Source organism: Manacus candei, unplaced genomic scaffold, assembly GCF_025592945.1.
Source record: "Manacus candei isolate 608988 ecotype Guabito, Panama unplaced genomic scaffold, ASM2559294v1 h1tg000046l, whole genome shotgun sequence".
Lineage (NCBI taxonomy): Eukaryota > Metazoa > Chordata > Aves > Passeriformes > Pipridae > Manacus > Manacus candei.
This window is the reverse complement of record NW_026138094.1, coordinates 3,746,356-3,768,400: the sequence shown is the minus strand read 5'-3', so window position 1 is coordinate 3,768,400 and position 22,045 is coordinate 3,746,356. Positions and strand designations below refer to the sequence as shown.

The 22,045-nt window shown below is 36.8% G+C and overlaps 1 protein-coding gene across 6 annotated transcripts in view; it reads left to right on the top strand.

The window, feature by feature from the left end:
• Nucleotides 1-22,045, top strand: part of UNC13C (unc-13 homolog C) — a 176,185-nt gene that overhangs the window by 130,850 nt on the left and 23,290 nt on the right. For 4 of the 6 annotated variants that reach the window (XM_051797190.1, XM_051797187.1, XM_051797185.1 and 1 more), the window contains 9 exons: nucleotides 3,795-3,921; nucleotides 4,835-4,931; nucleotides 5,371-5,514; nucleotides 6,532-6,609; nucleotides 9,894-9,971; nucleotides 10,332-10,361; nucleotides 16,684-16,772; nucleotides 18,955-19,104; nucleotides 20,345-20,468. In XM_051797190.1, the coding sequence (XP_051653150.1) occupies nucleotides 3,795-3,921; nucleotides 4,835-4,931; nucleotides 5,371-5,514; nucleotides 6,532-6,609; nucleotides 9,894-9,971; nucleotides 10,332-10,361; nucleotides 16,684-16,772; nucleotides 18,955-19,104; nucleotides 20,345-20,468 (917 nt within the window). Of the gene's footprint in view, nucleotides 1-3,794; nucleotides 3,922-4,834; nucleotides 4,932-5,370; nucleotides 5,515-6,531; nucleotides 6,610-9,893; nucleotides 9,972-10,331; nucleotides 10,362-15,036; nucleotides 15,148-16,683; nucleotides 16,773-18,954; nucleotides 19,105-20,344; nucleotides 20,469-22,045 lie in introns of those variants that run through there. The other 2 variants (XM_051797188.1, XM_051797189.1) reach the window with 2 other exon arrangements.

Below are 22,045 nucleotides of genomic sequence, written 5' to 3'. Positions count from 1 at the left end.
GGAAACTCAGAGTGATGTTATTACCTCAAGGTTAAAAAGAAAAAATAATTCTGTATGAACAAAATTGTATTCCAGTTTGTTAAATGACATTATGTCTTTAGTGTCATGTAGTTACTTCTGCTTAATAAGTTATCATTATGACTTTTATTTGTAGCTTTGAGAAAATCTTCTCAGCTTTCTTTATCAATTGCTGGGAAAATGAGCAAGAAACCAAACGTGATTCCAAAGTACTGTTGCTTGGTCACAGGCCTGTGAGGAAAGTACCTTGGGATACAGTCCTTCCTGTTATGTCTCTTCATAGATTTTTCTCTAAAAGAACAGGTGCCTACAATTAGATTATTTGCAAATACAGCGTCACCAGGTCTGTAGCTGATATCACCACACACCAAATATATTTGTATATATTAATGGATTCCATGTAACAGCCTTTAAAAAAAAAAACCAAAACCCTCTCTTCTTTCTTGGTTATACAAATAACACCTGAACGGATTTATTTTTTTTCCCCAGCACTGTTGCTTACTGGAAGTCTTCTTAAAGGTGTTACTGTCACTGTAATTTGTACCATGGAGATGGAACAACTCTCTACAGTTTTCCTCGTGGTTGCAGTTCCAATGCCTGTTACTGCAAGCCTGAGGAAAGCACGTGTGCATTGGAGCATTACCCACAAGGAGATATGGAACCCTCCCCACAATGCCGTAAAAAAATCACACTTACTGGAACTGCAATGCATAAAAGCAGCTAAAGTGCCCCTTTCACACAGACTGAAGTTTACAGATGTTACAGTTTGCAGAAATCTTACCAGTGTTTTTTTCACTGATGCATGATACAGTAACATAGGATATGCCAGTATCCCTAATGGGAACTGAAAATGCCCTCTTAATGGAGCTCAGTAGATTAATAGATGCTTATAAAAATGTGCTGCAGTACAAGGAATGTCTCATAAAAGGAGCAGCATAAAATAAAGAAGATTAATAACATTAGGTTTGCTATACTGAGATTTCATTATCTAGAATCGATTATGAGAAAGTTCAGGTATTTCTGTTACCATCTCTCCCAGGCACATTTGCACACAATTGGCAGCTTTACTTCCAGACTGACTGACTCAGTGTTATAATAATTTTGCAAAGCAAGAGTGGGCTTTTTTTAAAAAAGTTGTATGGTGCAGCTACTAAATCTGTCTTCCAGAAAGTCCAAAATTGGCATATCTGTATAGGAAAACGTGGCACCAGCTTTCCTTCCAGGAAAAAAGACACAGATCTTCAAAATGCATAGGTGTATCCTCTGGTGTTAATTTGCATTAACTTGTGCCAATTTTTTAGAAATTAAGAAAGCAAACCATTGGTCCTAACCTAAATTCAGAACACCTACAGTGATGTTGCTGTTTTGTAACCAAAATCCATGGTTACTGTGGATAAACCCATTCATTTTCCAGTTAGAATTGTCATGGGCTGACTCATACAGGAGCCTTTTTCTCTGTTCTTTGATTCATATAAGCTGAAGAGGTAATATGCATGGGTACTAAGTGACTTTGTAGGTCATATGAAGTGTTTGCTGATGTTCTCATTCATTAATATTGGGAATTGAGGATGCATTTTTTCACAAGTAATATCCTAGGAGACTCTTTAAATATTCCATACAAGGTATAACAGCCTGGAGAAAAAAGCTCAATTATTCATGAATGACTTTTGTGCTCATTTCTAATGTTTTATAAATTTTAACTTAAAAAAGAAAATATCAATGAATGGTGGTGTATAAGTTGTACCCTCCTGGACAAGTTTGCCCATTAGTGACAGCTCATTTTTAAAATTGAAATAAATATTTGCTTGGATTGTGATACCATAGCAAACATTCTTAAGTTACATTGTATAATCTACCAACCCATTCACACAATGCTTGAATGAAAAAAAATGCTATTCATTTCAGAAATTCCACTCTTTTTGGATGCAATGCAAGTCAGATTTTTAATATTGACTTAAGCAGTAGATGTGCAGGGAATGTTACAGCAATAAGATAATTGTTCTCAGTGAAAGGCTGGTCTACCTTGTAAGAACCACCTCTTATTGAGCAAACATTTGCTCATTTAGCTTTCTACAATAATAAGCTGTAGAAAAATTCCTACCTAGAAACAAACAAAAAAAGATGCCTCAGGTCTGTAGAAAGCTGAACCATGAGAGCAGGCACATCCCTTTCTCTTCTCTCTGTGGTTCTGTTTAAGGCTAGTAACTAATGATATTATACTGGGCAGAATTTGTAGTACTCTCAAGTAGCATGAAGATGAATAAATGCAATATTTAGACAGAAACTGATTTACTGATTTTTCTTGAGTGTGACGAAAAGGCAGTGAAGGTGAAAATGCTACCACAATGCTAAAAAGGCAATAAGAGCCCACAGGGCCACTTGGTAAGCTGATTTGCACAAAATTTAGTAATTCATTGCATAATAGTATGCTTCTGAAACACTCCTCATATGCCATGGTGATATTACTGGGGTGCTGATTTGGCATAATAATAAAACTAAAAATTTCTTTTTAATGTGCCTGGTCAGATCTGAAAAGCACAGAATGTGTAATTCAAAGTGCATTTGCACTGACAGAGAATCAAATGGTATATTCAGTTGTGTGACAGAGGATAGGATGCTCCTGCTGTTACAGTAAATTAGGTTCACATCCAAATATATATGAAAAATTTGTGTAATACTGTGCTGCAAAGCAAGCAGAAGTAAGTGGCAAAGAGGAGGTTTGAAAAAGATAAGTTCTTAATACATACTATTTACACAAGAACATCACTCCTCCTAAGCATCTGTATCAGGTCATTTTTTAAGGGAGCTGGGAAAAGAAATTAACCTTTTGCTTAGGGAAGAATGTGCAAGTGATATGACACCTCAAACAGATGAGATCTGTGGAGATTTTAGGAAGTTGTGAGCAGTAAGTAAAGGTATGATTATTCTGCCCAAGATTTGTGGATCCATGACTTCATGCACTGGGAGAAGGAAATGAAAGATTTGAGGAAGGATAAAGTGCCTGTTACTAATGGAGCAAAGGGCTGGATAGTCCAGGTGTGAAGCAGCTGGGTAGAGGCTACAGAGCACAGTGTATAAGCTAAAATTAGCGTCATAATCCTGGCAAAAAGATGGACATTTGTTCCAAACAAATTAAATCAGACTTTAAAAACACAGGAAGTGGTTACAGGTGGCCCCTGCCACCCATGACCATCTGCATATCCAGTATGTTGAAAGCAGGAGGACAGTGAAAAGCTGAAGCCATTTGAGAAACTTCAAAAACATTTTATTAAGCCAGCTTTTCTACTTGTGCCATAAATCAGATGGCTGTAGGACTGTGGAATTGTCTCCTCTTTGTTTTTCTTAGCTCTGATAAATGCAGTCTGTCTGCCAATGCAGGTTTTACAGATTCATACAGGAGTGGGGTTTACAACTCTTATTTCATGTGGCTACTACACAACCTATGGTTGTCTTTTCTCACTTGACACCCAACAGCTTCTTAACCATTTTGTAACAGTCAAAGAATCTAAAGAATGGGAAGTCAGCAAATTTGGGGGTTGTTTCTCATTGCAGTGAAGAGAGGTAAAAAGCCTAATTTGTGGTCTGGTCTGGTTTGGTTTGTTTTTCCTGAACCTGAAAATTGTAACAGTGGGTACTACTAACTGTATAAAAATCAAGCCAATTATGCTTTAAAATGCAAGCCCTGTATTATTATGTCACCAGTGCATGGAGGCACAAGAATGTTATTTACTCTTAGAATGTAATTAAGTGCTTTTTTTCTACTCCTTCTCTTACAGAACATGAAAAGCAGCGGTTATGCAAAAGCACAGATTATATGAATTTGCACTTCAAAGTGAAATGGTTTTATAATGAATATGTGCGAGAACTCTCTGCTTTCAAGGATGCAGTGCCTGAATACTCTCTGTAAGTGCTGGATCAGGAACCCTTCCATGAGTTTGGCCTTGGCACAAGGTTTATTTTGGTCAAATATTTATGCTCAGGTTTGTGCAAGATCTTAAGGTGTGTAGCACTGACAACTCTACTTTTTGGACTTTCTCCTCTTTAATTCTTCATTCTATCAAGTGAAGTAGCCCAGGTGTTAAATGTGCAATCAGCTGTTTCATAGACTTTATACAACTTTTGTAACTGCAGGTCTTCATAAATGACAAAATATTTTGGTCATAAAATGTCTGAGGAAGGTATGAGATGTGGGAGCAACAGCACTGTTATAGGCCCCTGCATTTGTTTCATACCCAAATCTGGATGAAGATACAGTGCTAATGGGATACACTACTGAAATGATTCTTAGTGCATTGGGTTGATATTCAGCTGCTGGTTTCATTTTCACCTCTATCCCTGCAGTAGATGCATTCAGTCCTGTCATTTTATGTGAGCTATCCTTAATCTCATTCCCTGTTCTTCTGCAAGTGTGCTGATTTACTGAGATGGTTTGAGGCCTCTTATTACATTAATTTGTTTAAATAAACTATAGAAAAATAAAACACAGCTGATGTTTTACTAAAACAGAGTTTTATGCAAGTTATTTAATGTTAACAGAAAGCCAGTATTGACAAGACAGGTGCCTTCCATGTGGTAGAGAATTAGCTGCTAATTTTACATCACTAAGGCACACCAGTATTATGAAACTGAAGCCCAAAAAACCTTTTGGCAGCCACAGCATCTTTGATGACAAAAATTTTTCCAGGGTTGTTAGGCTTTTTAGCAATAAGAATGGATATGAAGACATGAGATGCCAAATGGCTGGGTAGTATGACATCTCTCCTCTCAGGATCTTTATGCAACATACCTACTTTACAAAATTACTTTTAATTTTCAGGTGGTTTGAACCATTTGTCATTCAGTGGCTGGATGAAAATGAAGATGTCTCAATGGAATTTCTTCATGGAGCACTAGAAAGAGACAAAAAAGATGGGGTGAGCCTTTACTTTTAAAATAAAAGAATAAATAAAGTATTAAGACAGTGATTTAGTATTGCAAAACCACAAGATCATTTGGTCTCACAGTATTCTTGTTAGACCTCCCAAGTTAACAGCTTTTGGAAGATAACCCTATAGACAAGTTCCTCCTCTAAGCCTCTCTGTCTAAATCCCCACAGACTTTAATCTATGGTTTTACTGACCTATGATGTGATAATGAGGTCATGAAGGAGAATTTTGGTTTTATTTTTAATAGGTTTGAAAGTATCAGAAACAATGAAAAGACACATTTCTCAGTATTAGCAGTGAGACTTTTTTAAATTATTTTTTTCTTTATTACTTTTTGTGACTCTAGGAAGAATTTCAAGTGTAAGAATCAGTTAATACATTTTTGATCTCTGAACAAATATTAACTCATTTGAATGTTTCTTTCCAGTTTCAGCAAACATCAGATCATGCCCTCTTCTCATGTTCTGTGGTTGATGTCTTCACACAGCTCAATCAAAGCTTTGAGATTATTAGGAAACTGGAGTGTCCTAATCCAGAAGCACTATCTCATTTAATGAGAAGATTTGCAAAGGTAAATTAAAATCAATGTGTCTCGACTGAGCTTCAGAGAGAATGACATTGTGTTGTCATGTACTTAAAAGCTAAGTGATCCCAATGTTTTTTAGAATCAATGTTTTCTGTCTGAGTGGGATCCTCAGAAAGACAGGCTGTCAGTGGCCTAAGGCTGGTTTTCATCTACTTTGTCAAAATGATTTACCAGTTTGAGTAGTTCTGTCCTCTCTGAGATTTCATATTTATATATTTTATACATATATGTACATGTACATATGTGTTATATAGTCAATTATTACCTTGCTAAGCACTGATTACAATTTCATTAATGGAGAAATTCAGTGTAATGCAATTAGCTAATTAGTGAGTGCAACTGAAGTAAAAATTCAAGGTGTGGCAATAAAGTACTTCTGGTTGAAGCCTTGAGGTGTGAGGGGTTTTTTTACCTGCTGTTTGATAAACTCAACTCTTAGGGCAGCTTTCTATTTGTATAGTAACATTTTCTCACAAGCTCTAGATGTCCATTATAGTCCTGCTGACTTTAAAAAGTTCACATTTATATTTAATCCTGTTCTTTCATTGCAACAATTCCCATTTGCAAACGAAGTTCCTGTTTACATGATTATTGTAAGGTAACTTATATTGCCAGGCCTTGAGCAGTGCTGCTTTTATCTTATTTTTTCCATTATATTTCTAATCTATGTATTATCACCCTAGAGGATTTTTTGAGCTTGCTACTGTTCCAAGAACTATGAAGAACATTGCAAGGAGTAGAGCTCTCAATGCTTCTCAAAAACAGTACAGCTAAAATTAAACTATCTCTGTTATTGAAGATTACATTGCACTAAGAACAACCCACCATCTGCTGTGCAGGCATTTGAAAATGTGTTTACAGTATTGTTTATATAATATCTAAATAATACTATATACTAAATGCGTAAGTATCTGTAAAATCTATCATTTATATAAACCTTTTTTTTAATTTTTGTTTTACATTATGAAATTTACCATTTAAAAGATTCTTCTCCTCTTCTAGACTATCAACAAAGTGCTTCTTCAGTATGCTGCAATTATTTCAAGTTACTTCAGCTCGTATTGTGATAAAGAAAACGTGGTAAGAAGCTGTGTTTTTTTCTGCCTCAGAAATTACCTTTAAATGACTTACTGTACTTTTTGAAAATGTGATCACTTCTTTATATGAGAAAAGGCATGAATGGAGGGAGATCAGCATATTTTCATAGCTGCTTACATTGACATGTCCAATGGAATAAACAACATTAGTTAAAAATCCTAGTTAATAATTTCAGTATCAAAGTTTAAAAAAAAAAAAAAAGATGACCACAAACACATCCAAACACATCAGCCCTATGCAATGGTGAATATGGTGAATGTATCTTCATCTTGTTTCCCAAATAGAAGAAAACCTTTTTGTTTTTCATTTTGCACTGGCTTGCCTCTCTCTTATCAGTTTATACCTTGGAGAGTTTATAAGATCATCGTTCCCTGTGCAGGGAATGTGTGCAGACTTTGCTGCTGCTACCACTGTGCTTTACCCATGCAACAGTGAGAAAAAGAATCACATGCTGTTTTGGTGCCTCACTGCTTACAAGAAAGTCCCTAATGTAGGACCAGATTGCCATGGACTCAGAATTAAATGAGATGTGGACACTAAAGATGTGGTTGAGCAGATGGAGGCATTATCAATACCTTCACAAGACCTAGGAAAATTATTCTTGTAAACTGACTTTTCAGTATCACTGATATTCAGTCAAAGCTGGTACTCCCACAACTGGCAACCTTTAGCACTATGACTGCTGTATTTAGTGGTGTGTTGTACAGCTGTAACAATCTACAGTCAGATAAATAACTGCAGCCCCATCCTCACTCTGTGCACCTTTCATGGTACAACCCTTACCCAGCCCATCACAGATCTCACCTGTACCTGTCCCATCCGTGCATACCTGTCCCTTCCCATACATGCTCTCTGTATTGAGAGGAAGTGTGATGATCTAGAGCTCTCCAAAATATGCAATAATAGAATTCAGAAAGACATCTATTGCAGCTCAATATCAATTATTGGTGGTTCTTACAACTTTAGTGCTAATATTAAATAAAGCTTACTGGTTTCTAGAATGAATGAGTTTTGATACAGTTTTGAATCATCAGGTAGTGTGATGTAGTTTGTGTAGTCTTTTGGCCTGTCCAGTGGGATTTCTGAAGTCATCCTCATATGCCCATCTTTATTAAGGATTTAGATGGAATTAATCTCCTTATAGTATCACAGTATCATAGAATGGTTTGGGTTGAAAAGGACCTTAAAGATCATGTACGTTCAACCCCCCTTGCCATGAGCAGAGACACCTTCCACTAGAGCAGGTATAAAGTATTATATCAAATGTCCTTGAGGAACATAACTTTTTTTTAACAGAAGTTACCCTATTGAAATACATAGCTTTTAGCTTAATAAAAGACCATTTGCTCTGTTAATTTCAGCCACAATAAATGTCCATCTCCTGCGCTAGATTAGATAGAAGACATTTAAACAAATAATTTTTATTATTAAAATTAGAATTTGGCATTCTTTTTCAAACCAATACTTTTAGTAATTTTATCAAACACTAAAAAATGTACACAGAAAGTGTTCAAAAAAAAGCACATTGAAAATGCTTTTCATAAAGCTATGTATCTTATCTTCCACCTCCTGTCAGCATTTACAAACAAACCCAGGTTTACGTATTGTAATTGCCACTCACTTTTACGTGTTGTTGCATCTGGCTGTCTGATTCCTGTAAACTCCTGCAAAGGCTGTTCTGAAGGGCAAGATGATAAATATGAAGAGAATGTTTTTAAGTAATGTTCTTTACTGACAACAATAGCAAATTTTTCAGTGAGCCAAGTTAGGCTTAGGCTCTGAAAGAGCCAGCTGAGCCAGCCTCAAAGGAAACTTTGAAAACTGCTTCAGCATGAAGCATTTCAATTGTAGCTTCAGTACATTACCAAAGGCATTTGCATTTGTTTGGAACAAAAGGACCAAGGTGTCATACTCAGCTACTTATGCCCCCATCAGAAATTATAATTATTGACTTGTGATATTGCAGGTAATTTCCAGAATAATGCATTTGTTAGAAGAGAGGAGATAGCACAGGAAAGGAGGGCACAGTCTTACATGATTGTGAATTAATAGAAGGTATATAGACAAATATAAGAAGAGAAAGGCAGAGAGGTAACATTTCAACTGCTATACAAAGCCAGCAGCCTTGTGCAGGAGCACACACAGCATGCTTTCCTGGGAAGCAGTAATCTAAGTATTAAGAAGTTAAATTTCCTTTTTTTCCCTTTAGTTGAGAAAGACTCTGATACTAAATGCCTTTGAGAGTAATGTATTAATAATTAAAGCTAAATCAAGTTATTGATTCCCACCATGTTTCAGCAGTACATTGGAACATGTTATTAACTAGAAAGGTACAAATGTTTATCAATACTGTAATCTTCCATCACCTTCTTGTTGTCTGAAAAAAAAAAATATGTGTTTTGTTTTATTTATGTATATGCACTACTTCAGTGCCTAAATTAAGCCAGACATGCATTAAAAGACACTGGCCTTGGCCAGCCAGAGCTCTTTTAGCAAGTATTGTCATATTGCTTTTCCTGCAACATAACAAACCAGCATATAGGGTCATCTGAGTACACAAAATTCTACTAATAGATTCTTTCTTCCACAATTTTTTTAACAAGCTCCTTAATTTTATTAATTTTATTTTTCACCTTATATTTATACAGAAATCACTCTCTTTTACTCGTTGGCTCTGTGTTCTGCCTTAAGAAAATGTGCTTAAAAAGCAACATTTCTAGAGATTACAGAATTCTGTTGCCTAATTCACCAACTTTTCAAGTAATGCAAAAAAGTAATGCAAAACTGCATATTTCTGAAATATTCTGTTCTTAGCAGATCTGCCTGTTGATTTATTCAAATACTTAAGCATCAGCCATTACCCAGGTTATGGTGCTGTCAGTTTTCTGCGAAGGCTGGGTCTAGAAAGCAATCTGGCAATCCCTTTCATCCCTCTTATTGTCACTCCAAAGCACTTTGATCATTGTTGCCTCTGCTCTCCAAGAGATGATGATGTGCCACTTGCATTAATCCCCAGATGTAACTGTACTAAGTAGAAGTAGCAACTACCTGGGATGTACAGCTCAGGATGTGAAATACTGGGGTCTGATGGTCAATTAAAAAAAAAGGAAAGGCAGCACTGTTTGGGGATCTCCTCTGAAAAACCTAGTTGCATGAATGATGATCTGAGAGAGCTTTTCTGACCTTAATGATTCTGTAATTCTACAAATTCAGGGCTGCTGAAGAGTTGGTCATGCACAACCTCACATTTGATGCTCTCTTTGTAGGCCTGTATCTTGATGAACAACATTCAACAATTAAGAGTCCAGCTTGAGAAGATGTTTGAGTCCATGGGAGGAAAGGAGGTGAGCCATATTTGTTTCTTTGTTCATTCAAAGTTCCTTAGAGATCATTAGCACCATGTTTGCAACCTAGTAACAGGTTTCACTTTTACTTGCAAAGAAAATCAAAATGTTAAGAAAAAAAGTCTCCAAGACCTATTTAACATCCTGACAACAGTAGAAAGACCTACCTCTATTTCACAGAAAAATGCTAATGATCTGTAATGTTCAGTCAGCACTGGGTGTTCTGTGTTGCAATCTGTAGTGCCAGCTTTATTTTAATGTTTGTACTGGACTATACTTTGCTTTTTATGTATTGGTACGTTTTGTCTGTAATGTGTCATGTCTTTGTCTAATGCCTTTGACTTGCAATCCACTGAGCAGAAGAAAGAAGGAGAGAGATTCTCTTATGAGGTTTGTGATAGTAAGCATCTTTTATTATTCCTGACCGTTATTTTCTAAGGCTAAGAACAGTCACATTTTCTACTTATTTCCATTTGTGTAATTCCCTATGATCTAAAATCAAAAAGAGCTATGCTTGGGCATTCATTTGACACTCTAAATTGGAAAGTTTTACTAGGCAGATAGTGTAAAGTCTTTCAAAGCTTTAAAAAATTCTATAAAACATTTTAAGTGCACTTTTCAGTATCTGAGGGCCTGCTTGTTTTCAAGACACCATTTCACCAAGAGCTGCTACTCAACAATCCAGAACATGCTTAGTTTTGTCTCCTTTTTTATTTCAGAAGGCTTAAAAGTGCCTGAAGTCCTGTCACGAGTAAAAGGACATAAACATGTGCTTCAGCACTTTGCTGACTGTAGTCTTTGGTCGTTCTGAAACATAATGAAGACATTAACGTATTTTCCAGCCATGGAAAAAATTCTGTCATCTTGTTGAGAAGCAATGTTTAGACCATGAACGTACTACCCTTAGTAACAGTAGCTGGCTTTAAAAAAGAAGTTAGATACATCAGCTCTGTCTCATTGAGACTGTAGTTTGATAAAGTTCCCAAAACTTTGATCTAATGTGGGCACATTACAGAGAGAACTGGAAAACACAGCATTTCATATTCCCACATCCATAGTGGGGCACTCAGAGGTGAGAGAGTCCCCTGTGTCATACAGTGAACTGCAGCCTCCAGATAAACCTACAGATTAACTCCATGGTGAGGAGGTTCTGCTGAGCCAGTAAGAGCTTCTTGAAGCTGCCATGGCTCCAGAGGACATGAAATAAACTTCTGCAGCCCTGCTGTCATTGAAAACGTCTTACCAAACTTGGAGAATATGTATTTATCATCCAGACATGGCTGGTTTTGTGGTTCCTCTTAATCCTCTTTCACTCTTTAAATATTACAAATAAACTTGTCTTCTGTGCTCTTCTGTTCTGTGCAAAGTACTTTTGTATTAGGTCTTGGATCCAATCCCACATTTGAACGCCATGATTCATAAAAACAGCTAATTGTCCATAAATCCTGACACAGACAAGGGCAGTGGAAAGCTGAGTAGCACTTTATTTCTATCAAATTGATTTCAAATCAGAATACTTTCTTGATTCTCCAAAATGTTCCATTTTCCTCAAGAAAATATTAAGTCTTTTGCCCCCAACACCTTATATAATAAAAAATAATAGTACAAAAAATAATGAGGACTTTTTCATTGCAGTTTTCTTTTGAAATCTCTCATCACTTCTCATTCCTTTTTGCTTTCCTTTTGATGTTAATGAGGATGAATTATGAAGGTTGTTAGAGTATCAAAGCAACATTTCCTACAAATGTGGTGCAACATACAACCCTCACAGGGAATTTGGATATATTTTTCTATTATCCCTTTGTTAGGTACCTTAAGTGCATCTCTGATTCACGGTCTAAGAAAAAAGACCTAAAAAATATATTCACACTTTTGTTTGTTTGTCCTTAGGGCAATTTCTTGAGGAAAAGTACATTCACGTTCAGTTTTTTGTCACCCATATGGAAGTGCCCCTAAAATGTTTGTCCTCATGTTAGAATATTAATTCCCCTAGCTATTCCAAAAGCACAACTGCTAATGGCCAATTTGGCTTATTGGACTGGTACTTATAAGAAACAAAACCAGCAATAAAATCTGTAAGCAGTTTCCTTGCAGGGAAAAAATAGTTTAATATTTTACTTGTGGAGGGCATAAAAGTCAGATGATTTTCAGCAGAATAATGAGACCTATTTCAGTTGAAGCAAAACTAATTCTAAGAAAAATTAAATGCTGTTAATCTCCTCAGTGTCATACTGTGAGCAGTATGTCTTTCAAACTGTGCAGTCGAACCAGCCACAATCAAGCAGCAGTCCCTATGTTCAGGGTAGGCTTATTGCATAATGCAGGGCAGGGAGCTCTATAAATAGAGAAAAAACTGGTTTCTCAGCATCCCCACCATTAAAATAAAATAGTCTGAACAATATGAGTTTCTTTATAACTATCCTTTTCTGCTGCAGCAAAGCAGAAAGGGTACTTAAAAATTATGTCAATGAGAACAGTCTGCCATAATAAAGAGTAGTAAAGTGGGATTCAACCCACTGTTTGTTTGGGTTTTTTTAAATCAAGTCTAAAAATATGAGAACAGGTTCATAGTCGTAAAATTTTGGTTTAGCTCTTGTTTGTTTCATCCAAAAGGAATACATACATTTACACTAAGTACTTTTTGCATGTCTGACATGTTGGAAGCTGATAAAAGAGAAAGAAAAAAAGTTAATGTTTGTGTTGCTTTTCGTCAGATGGCAGAACATGGCAGAAATGAGTTACAGCAATTAGGATCAAAAAAAAAGGTGTAAATCTTTATGTAGGACAGTATTATAATGACTGTAGATAAATCATATTTCCACTTTGATAAGTTCAGTTCCCACTTTATGTGTAAAGCTCAGGAATTCCAATAGGAATCCATATGTGGCCTTATAGAATTTAATGGGATGACAGAAGGCCAGGATAGTTCTGAAGTGCCCGTCTTTAAATCTGTAAAATCAGAGGCCCAAGTGCTCATAAGTGTAGTTAGAGCAGCAGCAGCCAAACATCTCACTGTCCCTGGGGAGCTGGGTGGGGGTGGAGGAAGGATGATGTGTATCAAAGACAAAAGGAATCACTGAAGTGATGGATCTGATAAATACCTGTATCCTTCCTAGATGCACATACAATATGTAAAACTACTTTCTGAAGAGAATTAACTGCATTAGGAAACTATAAGCAGTTAAACCTGTGAAACTGCAGATAAATAGTTGAATTCAGGTTAGAGGGGTTCCATTTAACGCATGCAAAAGTAATTTGCATCTCTGTGGTTTCCTACTGAAACACTACCAAATTTGCAGTTAACAAGATTATGTCCCTACTAGCACACATGAAATTACAGCAGGGAATGCCTCAATCTAACACGTTATGTTGAAAGCAGCCAAATTCATCAGATTCTTAACTCTTTTCCAAGGCTTGTATGTGTAAAAATAGTCACGGTTCTAGACAGGCAGCATTTGGAAACAGTGATGCTCAAGTATTTCTTATTTTTCAGCTGTTTAGCAAATATATTCTCTGTTTTCGTGTAGCACTCAGAAAACATCAAAGTTCTAATTGTCTGTTTAATAATCCATAATTAACAGATCTCATGAAATGTGCCAACAAATTTATGAGTATATTCTGCTGTGAGTAAAAATTAACTCAATTATTTAAGAAGGTGGTAAAATAACTGAAATATGACTCTAAGAAAGCCAAGCAAATTTAGAATTGGTAGACAAGTATGATTTACACATTCAGTTTGCTCCTTAAAAAATTACAGTTTTGATACCTAAGCAACCTGTGAATGTTTTTAAGACTAGCCCACACATGAACTGGAAATGAAATCCAAAGAACTAAGGGATAAACAGTCTTTTCTCTTTTGATGCTTAAATCAGATATGGTACACTAATGACACTCATCTTTTTTTTTTTTTTTCCAAAAATAATCTGCCCAGTTAGGGCTTTTTTTCTTTTATTTTCCTGAAAAATAATTCAGGCAAGTTTGTTGGCTTTTATTCTTTCTTCATCAAACTCAGTGGAGCTGATGAGACTTGAGAAGAAAAAGAAAAGTCCCCAATACTGGAGATACTTCATTTTCATATCTGTTTATCTCTGTATGACATCATCTTGGATGCTGATCAGCATTGCCTACTGTCTCACTTTCAGGCTCCCACCTTAGCTATAAAAAAGAAAGCAAGCTAGAAAAAAAAAAGGCAGGTCATGGTTCTGGTACATTTGGGTGATGCCCGAGGACAATCAATAGCACATAGAAGGCACAGGTTAAAATAAATGAAAAGTGCACACTCAAATCACCATATTTTCCAGTAAAACAAAAGGAACAGTGACATTTAAAACTCTTGCTAACATATTCTTAGCCATGAGAGCATCCCCAGGTGTCCAGCACCTGGTGGGCAGCCCGCATACCTCTTTATACTCCACTCCTCCCTCTGACACCGCATTAAGAAGCATGAGCACGTGTCCACACAAGGCTGGATGTCCTGCCAGATGCCTCCAGCTGTGCACACACAAACTTGTTCATGCAATTTGTGAGCACAAAGCCCTCTAAAACATTTAACACTTGCATGCACCCTTTTATAGTGTGTCATTACATCTGGCATTAGTATTTAATCCAATTTTGGCCAGACTGAGTCCAATTCTAGGTGAATTTAGCAGATGTATTGTGTTTTCTGGTTATCACAACAACCTCTGATAGAAAGTAACTCCATTGACCTCTGTAGGCCCAGTAACAAGGTGATTCTCTAGCTTGTGCATGACCTGCTAAGAAATTTTGAGTCTTCTGCCTGCCTGGTATTTTGTGCTTTCCTTGACATGTGCCATGTTCAGTGTGAATGCTTATGTGTTCAATATTTGTTAAATGTTGATATTCTAGTCTTAAATATTCTGGTTATGTTAATATTCTGGTCTTAAATTTGTGTTTTGTATGTATCCCACCAAAGGAGGCAATATAACTCTCTAGTGAAATGCATTTCCTGGAAAAATCTTTGCCTTTGTTAGTAAACTCTAACTCTATTAACTAATGTAGACATTGCAGTAAAATTAGCTCTTTAATCCCTGCTTTTCATATGAAGGAAAACAATCACTTTAGGTCTATGAACTGTCACAGTGTATCTGCCAGGAAAACTACTAAGATATAGAGAAGCAACAGAACTCTCAATGCAAAGTAATTCAAAACTAAATCTGTAAGTAGCCACAGTAAGTACTTACAATAGTAAAATTGAGCTTGTCAGATTAGAAGAGTGCCGAGTATCTTCTAAAGGATGTGTGATAAACCCCGTTTGTCACCTATTCCAGGTTTTGTCAAAAATTGTAGTGAACATCTTGGATTTTCTATGTTTTTAGACCACACATAATCTCGAAGGAGAGAAAAGATGGTCTTAGACAGAACACAGCAGATCATTGGATCTATTTTGAGAGTTTACTTTGCTACAGAATTCCTGTGTAGTCTCATGTAAATTATCCAATGTGCTGTGATAGCTTCCCCTTGTCTCTGAAGTGTGATTATGAGAACTGACCTGCTGCACCACAGCACTCTGAAGCACCAGATGAAGGATAAGCACTAAATGCTACTCATGCAGTTGAAAGATAGGAAAATGCAAATAGAGACAGAGCTGATTATATATTCAAAATGCACAGGTCCTTTGAAATTGTCAGATCTGTACCTGACCTTACTGCAGAACAGAGTCCAGAAATTGAGGGTTATCATTGCAAATCATTCCTTAACATTGTGGGTAGATAACTGAAAGACCTGGAACACGAGCTACTGGTTCGCATTCAGCTGCTGATCCTGATGATCATCAGTCGTATCTCCCAATGGGCTGTCACTATTTTTCCTAAATACTAAAGATCAAGGAGATGAAAAAATTATGGTTTTTTAATTTGAAAAAGAATGCATAGCAAATAAACAAGCTGCTGATCAATATCAACATGGTACCTTTTGATTAAATATCTATGCATGGATCCTCATCTCTGTAAGTGAAAAAATATATTTCTCCCCTGCGTTTTCTTTTTTCCTGTGTTCAGAAAACCTGTATCAGAGGTACAGGAGCTGTTCTCCCTGTGCATCAGAATGTATTGCTCTGTGCTTGAATTATGTTTGCCTTAATGGCTTTTAGAAACAGCAGTACTGGAATTTGGTAGGTTCCCTTCCTGCATACTATAGCAGTAGAAGCAGCATGGATAGTCTTCAAACCATCTTTTCCAGTGCTGCCTGTTCTGCTTTTACACTGCATTAATGGAAATATGGAAACATCTTCAATGCAAATCACAAGAAAAGAAATATCAACAGTGATGACATGTACAAAAACAACAAAAATATAAAAACATCTGCAGTCCTATGAACACAAGCACTAACTTCTTATGTATCCTTCCCTTCCTGTGCTTTGTGAACACTGCTTGCCCAATAATGGTACTTCTATCCTTGTGACTGACAACCCTATTTGTACAATCCCATAGGAAGTCATTTTTCAATGGCACAGTTTTGATTCCTAACAATATAATTCTTCACTATCGTAATCAAATATTTCCCATATTTTTCTTTAAATGGTAATTGGATTTTTAGGCCTACTAAAGCAATTCTGTGTTGCAACAGGTGTTTCCACATTTGGTTTTCCATAGTGCAGTGTATCATTACACATAATTCCCAATTAATTAATTGTAATGGAAAACACAGAAACCTAGTGTATAAGTAAAATATAACATTATTTATCTCTTTGCAGTTGGATCCTGAAGCTAGTGTTGTTCTAAAAGAACTTCAGGTGAAACTTAGCAATGTGCTGGATGAACTCAGTGTAACATATGCTGCAAGGTAACAAACCCATTTTACTGCAAACCTTAGAAAAATATTCCTGCTCAAAAAGCTACCTCGTTGATGAAGTCTGGGTGGTTGTTTGGATGTCCTAAGGCATGGCTTGCTTCTGCCCTGGTGAAGTGGTGTGTGCATTTGTGTCTGTGTATGTGTTTAGACTGAAACAAGCAACATTAACCTCACTGTAAAGAAAACTGCACATCATCTCTGGGCATGAATGTGTTACAGAGGTGAGGCTCTGTAACATGATGACTTTTGTTCTGCTTTTTGGAAAGCAAAATCGCTGGTTTGGTCTTGCCTGATGCTATGTTAAACTTTTCTCTCTGCCCATGTTTATGTTACTTCCTGAGACTGACAGCTTTTTCCAAGTGGCCTGCTTCAATCAGGGGTGTCTGCCTGTGTTTAGCCTGCTTCAAATGGTCATCATGAATGGCCTTCCTGCGTCATTTGCTTGCCTGTGGCTCTGCAAAAATTGTCTACTCTCAAAATCTTTCATTAGTCAGAGTGCAGTCTTGAATGAGTATGGTGCTGTGCCAGGAGTGCCTTTGGTATAAGAAGCAGTAAGTTACTTTTGCTTCAAATTAGAAAGAAATCTAAGAGAGAGGGATTAGTGCTGTAGTGGTGTTCATTAAGCAAAATCTGTAGTTACTTATTTAATCCACCAATGAACTGTCTGGGTGGACAGTGTTTGCTTTTTTCTGTGTGCTTAGTTTGCTGTATTGTCTTGCTTTATTTTTGCTCCCAGGCCCTGGTTCTCGGATCATTGACAGTGCATGAATATTATTTCTTTCCAGGGCTTCTTTCTGAATGAGCTGACTGGGTTTCTGCAAAAGAGAACCCAGAATAGCTCAATCTAGGATATGCTCCATGTAGCTAGAACATTCCTCATGGGTCAGTTTACTTCTTGGATTTGTGAGGTTAACAATTTTAGAAAGATGGCTAATGTCAAGAAAGGCAATGAATTATTTTGGCACTTGTTGGAGGGACTGGTCCCAAGGATGTACATGAGCAGCATCACCAGCAACCTCATGTAATTTTTGTCTAGGGCTTTGATGTGTGTAGGTAAGTATACTTCCAAGAGTACTTGGAAAAGTTTCCAAGTTTTCCAGTTTTTTCACAAGGAGGTTTGCAGTTTCTTTTTGTGATTAGCCATGTCACTGGAAAAGCTTACTGCCTAATTATAATGTTTCTTTTCTCTCACAGTAAATTCTCTTTCACTTTTCTCAAATTAATCTTTGCCATTTATCTTTTCACTTTAATAGCCCTGATATATTTTTTGCCTCTGTTTGGCATTTCTGTTCATAAACTAATCCTAAACCATTTCACTTCATTATAAATCAATCCATAAACCAAATTACCATGTGTGCAGAGACTCATTCTGCCTCTGAACTGATGATTCTGATTTACTGCTGTTCTGCATTGTGTAATATATTGACCAAAGACTATCACATCAATAGCACTATAAGACTGTCAGACACTTAATCAGATCAGTTAGGAAAGAGAATAGCTTTCAGAAAAGCTGAAATACAAACTTGAGGACCGAGAATATGTTCACAGTCACTTTGAAGTGGAAAAGTTTCCTCCCAGGAGAAAAAGTTTCAGTACTTTTAAAAAGGGGTTTTTGAAAAGGGTATTTTAAACAGTCCAAATGCTTTAGCTCTGTCTAGTTGCAAAGAAGTGCACAAAGCTTCTGATGGCACTGACTTTGTGTGATGCCCATAAGAAGTCAAACTGAGCCAAATGGGGCAAAATCAGTAGAAGTTTCCTATTTGTCCTCAAGAAGAACATCAAAGCTTGGTTCATATTAACCATCAAGAGAAAAACTATTAATCGTCAACTGTTCCTATTGTTCTTTGACACCAAAAATCAGATCTAGCTGGTAGTCAACCGTACTCTAACCTACAGATTCTGATACATCTGGTGCTTTGGGAAAATAAATATTTGGCACCTCTACAAGGCTATGAAAAACATCACAGAATAGAAAAGAGGGAAAAGATCGGAACACTGCATGGATTAGTCATATGAGCTATGATTCTTAGTAAAGTTATGTTCAAATACCACAGTATCTTCATTTATGAACTTTGCACCACTGCAGAAAAGCTTTAAATCTTGCTGGAGACTCTGATGCAAAACGATAAATGTTGAATTCTTTCCTTATTCTTTTTTATTTTTCATCGTATAGTTTCCAATTTGTTATTGAAGATTGTGTAAGACAGATGAGCAATGAACTGAACCAAATGAGAGGCAATGGGAATGCAGCAGCCAACAAGAACAGTGCAGCCATTGATGCTGAGATTGTGCTTCGGCCTCTCATGGATTTCCTGGACAAAACGTAAGTGTGGCAGATTAGGAACTGGATGCTACAGTCAGGCATTCTTGGTTTTACCCTGAAGGATTGTTGATACCTAGAAACACTCTGTAGCATTTTTAATACTTGCAGCACTCACATGTGTGCAGAATACCATGCTTAACCTGTTTACCTCTGCTAAGCAATTTTTACATGAGCTACATACTTGCCTTTCTATGTCTTGTCATGTTTTGAGTCATTGCAAAGGAACTGGTGTACAGTCTCTCCTCCACTTGCTGTGTTATGAAAAAGATTGTACTGAACAAAAGAACAAAAATAAATTCCCATACTGACATAGGCATTAATATGCACTTCTGTGTCCCCAAAAACCTGGTCACCACCTAAACACCAGCTTTTTTTTTTTTTTCACTTGGTAAAATCCTAAATTTTTAAAGAGACCTTGCAGACTTACTCTGGCCTCTGAAAGTGAGGGTAACTTATCTTCTCATCCTCCAGCAGTGGCAGGTTCTGCAAGCCCATGTGCAGCACAGGCACATCTGTAAGCACATTGCTGTCCTTGGTCATGTCATTACTGGTACTTGTGAAACACCAGTGGCCTTTCACTGGAAGTGATTGAACAAGCAGCCTGGCACTGATCCTGCACTTCAGATCTGCAGTCACACAGACACAAATTACATACCCTTTTGGCTCCTCATGCCTATTTTCCCTAGCCAGACATTTTCAGAGTTAAGATGGAAAAGGTGCTCCAAAAATGTAATTTTACTGTTAGTAACAGATAGCATAATTGCACAAACATGTCAGTATATAGAAATAAATGCTTCCAAGCAGTAGCTGTGAATTTGTATTAGCTGTCAGCACCTAGTTTTAGATCCCAGAAGAAATACAAAATAAGGGAGACATTCATTTTTTATTTTTAAGACACAAATTATATGTCAAATCTTTAATTTAAGGGTGTGGGAGTGCTAAATTCTATCATCCATCAAACTTTATAACTCATCATCATTCTGCATTTCTAATAAATATACATCAGTTATATAATAAGCATTCAATTAGATAGTGGAGATTTACATGAGTTTGTAATCTGCAAGTAATTTTTACCGAAAATATTTACTGGTAATATTGCAAAATAGCTAAGTTACTGAGAAATTTTTATTGGTAGAGAAAAGCTAAGCCTTAAGGCCATTAATCTGAGTATATACTGATATAGAACCTCTGAGGTCTTAATACGAGTTTCAGTGACTGGTTTTGTTTTGTTTTATTCCAGTTTAAGCATCTCGGCAAAAATCTGTGAGAAAACAGTTCTGAAACGGATTTTGAAAGAGCTCTGGAAGTTGGTCTTAAACAAAATAGAAAAACAAATTGTGCTTCCACCACTGACAGACCAAACCGTGAGTGTTGCAGCAGTAACTCTCCTGTGTTCTAGAGGATTGTAATAAAGTGATTGATCAGGTGTTTGCCAAGGGGTCTGACACTGTCCTGTTCTGTACCTTGACCAGAGGGAATAACACATGGATTGTATGTAGATGGTGGGAAAGACCTTGCTCCTGCCACTTACTGCCTGCCCTGACTCAGAGCAGTTTTTGTGAACAGTCATGTAAAAGAAGCTGCATCACTCACTTAGTAGTGTGCTTTCGTGTAAGGGCTTTTAAGTTTGATTGCTCTTGACTTCATTGTGCACAGTAACATGAAGTATATTCCTTGCCCTTCCCTGTTCCAGCAGAAATTCAATCCCTTCCATTTTTGCAGGTTTCAGAAAGGTAGGAATGCCCCATCCCAGTCTCCAGGCTTGCCTGCTCTGCCATTCCTCATCTTGAGGCAGCACTTAATTAACATCAGGAAGCTTAAGATAATATAGCTCTAAAGTTTTGGGGTATTTTAAGAGCAGGCTTGATGGGAGGTCCTTTTTGGGCAGAACTGCATTTACAGCCTGACAAGAACAGGGAACAAAATTGTAAATACAAAAGTAGGGCTGCTACACACGAGACTCATGTGGGTCATGGCCTGACATGAACTCTGAGTGGTGACTGAGCTGACCAGTAAAACCTGATTCTGTCTAAGGATCAACAAAAAAGAGCCTGGCTTGGAGGGCCTTTTTTTAATTGCTTTTTTGTGCTTTTTTAGGGACTAGGATAACATAACTGTTAAATCTTCTTGTTTTCAATATTGTTTAAAATAAATTGACCATCTTACGACAAGATAATCATGATGTTGTCATAGTGTTGGGCAATTTTGCCATGTACCTCCTATGGTATCAGTTAAGCTGCTAAAAATCTATTAGTCAGTGTCCATAAGTTAAAGGCATATCATAAAATCATATCATACATTAAAGACACATGAAAGAATATTGCTGGAGAGGCAGGAAAAAATCTAATAGGACATGTATAAATGGTGCTAAGGTAGTAATGAAATGACCTGAGCTATTAAAAATTCTAGATTAGAGCTAATTTTAAAATCATAGCCAGGACTCCAATCACTGAATTTTTTCATATTTACCATGATGATGTTGTTTACTATGCATAATCAGAAACGGCCTCTCTTTCAATGAACAACTCTTTCAAATTTATGTTTCTGAGATCTTTAATTTGCTTTTCCAACATCTGGGGGGAAATCTTATCTGCAAATACGTAAGTAGAATTTACATTGGGTAAACATTGGCATTTTCCATCATGCTCTAGGAGCATTTATTAGCTTTATGCAGGATCAGTTGTTACACTTCCATTCATAGAACAGCATGGGTCAGAGGTGAGCTTTACTATGGTAGACTTTATATAAAGTGTCTCCATTGGCAGGAGAAAGGTGTATTAACTAGTTGCATTTATTTTGGTGCACTTCTGTTTAGTATTAAACACACAATTAAAGAAAATCAATAAAAAGTAGGATACCATGAGAAATGTTTTCCTTTTCTAGCCCTGATTATTTCTTTCTGTCTGAGGGTGAGAGGTACAGGTATTCAGAAGCAGGGTTT